This window comes from Pelecanus crispus, chromosome 7 (assembly GCF_030463565.1).
Source record: "Pelecanus crispus isolate bPelCri1 chromosome 7, bPelCri1.pri, whole genome shotgun sequence".
Taxonomy (NCBI): Eukaryota; Metazoa; Chordata; class Aves; order Pelecaniformes; family Pelecanidae; genus Pelecanus; species Pelecanus crispus.
Window position 1 is genome coordinate 15938283 of NC_134649.1, and position 6415 is coordinate 15944697.

The 6415-nt window shown below is 46.2% G+C and overlaps 1 protein-coding gene across 1 annotated transcript in view; it reads right to left on the reverse strand.

Annotated features, from left to right (window-relative positions):
- Window positions 1-6162, reverse strand: part of RFX7 (regulatory factor X7) — a 61146-nt gene extending 54984 nt beyond the window's left edge. The window contains 3 exon segments of the mRNA XM_075714160.1: window positions 6014-6024; window positions 6026-6070; window positions 6073-6162. Coding sequence (XP_075570275.1) covers window positions 6014-6024; window positions 6026-6070; window positions 6073-6162 — 146 coding nt within the window.
- Window positions 6163-6415: the final 253 nt, after the last annotated feature.

Sequence of the window (6415 nt, forward strand, 5' to 3'; positions counted from 1 at the left end):
CCTTGTAAAAATGCCTGCAGACCAAATTGGCTTCCACACCTGCTGACCTAGAAACTCCACCACCGTGGTGGCCGTGCCCCGTTTTGGAAAGTTGCTTCTCCTCCCACGCCGATCTGGCACTGACTGCTGCGTGCCGCTGACCTGCCTGCTCCCGGCGGCACGGAGGAAGGCCTTCCCAAAAGCAAGGGGATGCATTTCAGCGGAGAACAGTGAATGCTTTTTTAAGCCACTTTGGTGAGAAGGAATTCTTCCGGGGGGGGAGGGGGGGGGGGGCTCCCCCCAAAAGAAGGGTTTCCTCTGTACAGGAATGTGTAGTAATAGATAAAGGGTGTACCTGGACCTTGTTCAAGGGAATGGAAGATCTCCAAAACAACCCACAGAGGGGATGGAGCAGCCATCCTCCAGGAAAAGAAGTCAAGTTGAAAAAGTGACAAACGGTGTAGGATTTATTTCACCCAATTCAAGAGATCTGCACCACAGATGGTTACACCCTGGCACACAGTTTAAAATTTGTTTACAGTCAAAGAGAAATAGGCACATAAAGTGATGAGATGGATTGTTTTATTGGAAATGTCTTCCCTAGGAGACGGCCCTCACCTCGGAAGTGCATTTCTTCTCCACAAAGGCTACAAGGGAGCTACCTTGACCAACTCGTACAGAAACAGATGGAGTCAAATGAAACAAATTCCATTTTCTGTTCCTATCCATTTGGGGAAGCAGAGTGTGAAGGAGAATGACATGCTGCTAAATGCTTTGCCTGAGGAAGGCTGACCTTCCCTGAAATCATCACAAACTACTCTAAAATATGGTCCACAGCTCAATTTTTTCCTATGTATTTGACTGCTTATACACCATATCAGGAAATACATTCAGGACAGTCAAGTCTCACCATCACCTGTAAACAATGAAACCATAAAGCCAGGGAAAACTGGGTTAGTGACAAGGAATTTTTGCAGTTTTACACAGCATCTCTCAGCTGAGGGGCTCAAAGGACTTTTTCAAAGGAGGTAAACACACTTCTGATGTTACACAGATTTAATGAAATGAGTGCAGCCTGTACACCTGTCAATGATAATTACTAGCTCTTCCTCACAACAGTTAGTAATCTTTTATTGAAGAATTACAAGTTTTGTTTCCCCACCCTCAACAATGAATTAACCAGGACGAAGGAGGGAATGGTGGCTGGTGCATTCTGGGCTGGGGGCACAGAATAACCACAAAAAGTCTGTAATCAGTTACAGGAAATGTTAAGTTCTCCTCTCAATTTTGACAGACCATTGAACAAAATATAGAGGGGTTTGGGTTTTTTCCCCCTCTTATTCCCTGCCTCCCTCTCCTGAGCTGCAGAAAATTGAAAAAGAGGAAGTGCAGATGGATTGGTCTACAGATTAATCCAACCTGACTCAATAAATCTGCATTTTAAAAAAATACATAAAGGGTGTTATAGGAATTTCAACTGCAGAAGAAAACTACCAAAAAGGTGTCTGCACCTGCATTTGCAAAGAGCCTGAAACGCATACCACCTGAACTTCCCTCTTCATTGCCAGGTATTTTATTAAAAATACCAAGACTGTCAATCACTTTTTCTGCTGACCTAACCATACAAATAAGTAGCAATTCCTATTATGAAAAATCTCAATGGCATTTCCCAAATTGCAGAACATTTGCTCTGCCAACAGCTAAGTGACGATCCACACTTGCTGACAATGCCTAATGGGGAGTGATGGATGCAACTGCAGGAGGAAGCAGGAATGAGTAAGTCCTAAGAAAGAACAGAGTCTTCCAAAGATTAGAAAATATTGGTGTTATGATCAGCTAATCTGGTTTTCCAGCACGATACTAAGAGCCCAAAACTAACAAGGGCACAATTCACCTCCTACTCCCCCTTCAACATGAGACAAACTGGGCCTTAGGACATATAATTTTGGCACTGCCCAGCCTAGCTCATGTGGTTTTCCAATACAACTTCTAGCTAGAAGAGTGATTTCAGGACAAAAATTATGGATCTGAAACCCACACCCACGTCCAACTGAAATGGCTGCAAAAGCAATGCTTTGTGTTTGCCACTCCACGCCTGGTCCTCAGCTCGGTTTACAGATGAGGTATTGGAGAGGGGGAGGAGAGAAATTAATCTCTCGAGCGGAATTATTATATTCAAATCCTAACAGATGCCTTTAGGACAAAAAGAGCTGAGATACAGGCAAGATGAAAGAAGCTGGGGCCAACCTGTGCACAGATGCAAGCACCAGATTACTATTTACAACAGTAAACAAGTACTCACTGAAGAATCATCACCAGTTATTCGCAACAGCGAACAAGAAAACAAACCTGTCCATTCCTTCAATGTTCACAGCTACGGGCTGGATTTTAGATTAATACAGTGAGCGGAGGGATTAAATTGCCTAAAACTGTTGGTCTTTTTCTTTCACGCCAGCAAGATCAGACCCTCAGCCGTCGCCTTCCTCTCTTGGTCATCTCCGCATCTCAATCCTTGTGCCACACTGCTTTTACATACGTACATCGCTGTCTGTCTTCAGCTACAGGATATTCTTGGGCAACTTAATGCGATACTGAGTAGACTCTGTCTTCGCGACCGTATGTTTGGGTACAGAAACATCATATACGAATAACACGCATCTGGTAACACGGTACCCTCACCCAAAGAAAATAATTGAAACCCCATTAGTCTATATGCTCAGACAGCTGACTAGGGAGGTTTTCCTTTTGTCTTTTTCCCAAAGACATGTTCTCCCCGTCTAGACTTCTAATCCGTCAATGGGAAAAGACATCTAGTATTATTTCTGCCTGTTTTAGCAACACCATAAGAACACATCCGACCACCTCAGCAACTCACATACACAACGCGCAACAAAACCAGGACACCACTTTCCTGGATGTGTACAAGTAGGGCAGACAGGAAAAAAAAAATACAGTTAGGCAGTGATGAACTTTAATTATGGTAACCAAACGGCAGTTAAATACCTGTATGTGATGTTGTAATACAAATAAATACTTCCTGATTTGTTTTTAAGCACAGCTAAATAAGTCTTTTATCTTCTCCTCCTCAAACTATGGTCACCTCATACGCAAAAAACTCCAAAAAACAATAACAACAAAAAAACCCCAAACCCAGACTCCTAGCAAGCACATTTTTAAGTCTTTGGTACATACATTGATGCGTCTGCAATTTTAAGCAGCAGAACTTAACCTCTTGTTTCATTTGAAGGGACTCCACATGTTCACAATTACTTGAGCTACTTTTGCTGAACTACATTTTAATTTAATAAACAGAATAAATTAAGTATGAGTTGAGATAATGAATAACTCATTGTCCCGCTTGAGGCCTACATCACACACTATATTTATATTTGTCTGCACAGTGGAAGGACAAGCACAGACTTGTTTGTGATCCTCAAGTCAGTATTTCAGTAGCTGCTATATTTTGCTATACTACTATTTTCATTGACAATACAATTTGAAGACTGAAACTTTTTAATTAAAAAAAAAAACAAAACAAAAACCCACCAGCCAACCAGCTAAAAACATCCACTATGCACAAACACGTGTAGGAGAAAAGAGACGGGGGGAAACAATCCAGAAGAGTACTAATCCTTTGGGAAGCAAAGGAGGAATCGAACATGCCAACCTGCCAGCACACACAACTGGCACAGCTGGGGAAGAGGGGAGGAAGAGGAGGGAAGGCAGAAAAGAGGAAGCTCTCTTCTGCACGCTGCGCCTAGTCCTGTTAACAACAGAGCACTGCCATTTTCACAAGCAGCCTTCTACAATCTCTCCACCGTTCATCCCAGCACCAGCACACAGCACCCGCTGAACAGACCGGCAGATCCAAGACTGCAACTACAGAAGGAGACTTTCCACTGTTTACTCCAAGCGCGGTTGTGCACGACTTCCCTGGCAATGCTCCTCATCCTTGCTGCTCAAAAACAACCACCGCATCTACATGAAGATGCAAATTAACGTTGAACTCCAGCCTCAAATGAAGACTGCCTGATCACAATACAGAAACACGGAATTTCCAGTATTCCCAGACAAAAGATTTGAAGATATCAAAGAAAAGGTTTTATTATAAAAAAATTATTATATTATATATATAAAAAAAATATATAAAAATAACCTTATCTTCAAATGCAGTCAAAAGACTGCATTTCGACAGCGTAACCCGCAGGGAATGGATACTGCCTGAAAGCAGCAGGGAAGTCCCAGCCCGGTGCTGGAAGCAGGTAGCCGGGGAGGAACACTCACGTGGAGGTGAGGAACGTCTGTGCAAGTACCAGGAGACAGGGCTGCAAGGTGCTGGCAAAACCTCTGCTGGTCACGGGCACTTGCCACCAGGCAAGCCACTTACACCAGGCAAAATACTGCATTCCCCTGTACCAAACGTGGGCTACGGGCTACTCATCAAGTTTACCTGAATCAAATAAGCAGCTTTCATTTCAGTCTGACATAGGCGCTCTTTCTTCTTGAAAAGAAAACCCATAATAAAAGCAGAGGTTTTACTTAGTAGCCATTTTGTCTCCAACTTGGACATGATACCTAATCTGAATGCAATGTAAACATGCTCTCCGAGGCTCATTTCCACACACCACATTCATGGAAATAGAAGAAAATATAAAAAGGCCATCACTAAATACCATAACAAATTAGAAGGGTGTGAAGATTTCGTGATCTAAACAGACAGGAAATTCTGCAGTTTGTATTCCTTCTCTAGGTCACATTGCACAGAAAACCAAAACAAAAGGTAGCAAGTGTGGATTAAGGACAAGGAATTATTATTTACTGTTTAAATTGAAAAAAGAACGCAACAAACCAAAAAGCCACCACCAAACAATAAATGCAATTTCAGTATGCCATACAATAAAAGAATCTGAAGGAAAGAAGGAAAAATTACATTTAGATTTTCTTTCTTTTCCAGCTACATCAATTCAAACCATAAAATCTAACTATAATATTAAGTAATATGCAAGCTAGATCAGTATGTTATTAGGATGAGTATACGTATATAAATATATACATGGTGCATATATATAAAGGAAAACATTATACACGAATAACCTATATTTACAACTCCCAACTTTCACAACACTTTATCAGGCCCCTCAGCCAAAAGCAGCTTTTAAAATCATACACAAAATATAAATGCTGCAAGTGACTGCCTCTTGCAGCTATTTTTTTTAAAAGCAGAGTATTTTATTTGTAGGCCAAGCTGAACTCAGTTTATATCTTTCCCCCAAATACACACAAAATAGATATGCTGAAGTGTTGGTTCACTATTAATTTTGATTTTTTAGAAAAAAAAAAAAAAAAAACAACAAAACAAACAAACAAAAAAAAAACTGGATTCCTGTGCAGGAACTCGCAAACCATCACCACAAGTTTCAGCCAAAATAGCATTTCAATTGCCAGACTGGAAACTCAGAGAACAGAGGTTTACAGGGAGGCTGGAAAAATGCCGCCTTACTGCAAGGCTCTGCATTCCTGCTGCATCCACACTCTGTGCTGGGGGTCTCATGTGAACGTTTAAAAAAAAAAAAAAAAAAAAAAGCGACATACGTAAAACCAGAGGCCGTATAAGATGCCGACTAATTAAAATGCCTTGCAGGTGAGGCCGTACCCACCCGCCCGAAGCGAGCCGCTCCGTAATTAGCACTATCGCTGAGGAGGAGCGGGCAGCACCACTTGACCCACCCGCGGCACGCGGCCGGCTGCCTCGTTCCTGGAAAATAACACGCTACGAGGCGCGGCGACGGCCGCGAGCCTGCCGCCCCCCCCCCCCCCCCGCGCACCTGCCCGCGACCCCGCGTTGCCTTGCGCACGGCCGCTCGCGCTGCGCGTCGGGGGGCGCAGCCCCGCGGGGGGGGGGGCGCGCAGGCGGCTCCGCGCTCCCGGCACAAAGGGGCCGCGCCCCCCCCCCCCCCCCCCCCCCCGTACCCGAGCGCCGGCCTGGGGCGCAGCCGACCCGGGCGGCGCGGCGGCGGCGGGGCCCGGCCCTTACCAGATGGAGCTGGCGGATCTTGTGCTGCAGCGCGCTGGCCTCGCCGCCCTGCAGCCCCCGGCCACCAGGGCCGGCAGGGCCCCGCCGGGCGCGGGGGTGCCGGCGAGCCGCCGCGGCGGCTGCCCCTCCGGCTGCTGCTCCTCGGCCATGGGGGCGCGGCGGCGGGGACGCGGAGCGGCGCTGGCGGCACTAGGCCTCTGCCGCAGCCCTCGAGTGAGTTGCCTTCCCCTGTTGCCCGGGGGACATCACGGGCGGAAAGCGAGCCGCGTCCCGCCGCTACGCCGCAGGATGGCGAGCCTGGCCCGCGGCACGACGCATGGCGGCCGGCCTCCGCCGCCACCCCCGCGCAGGGTCGCTCCGCGCTCCCCCGCCTCGCAGCACCTGGCCCGGCCCGCCCCGCGC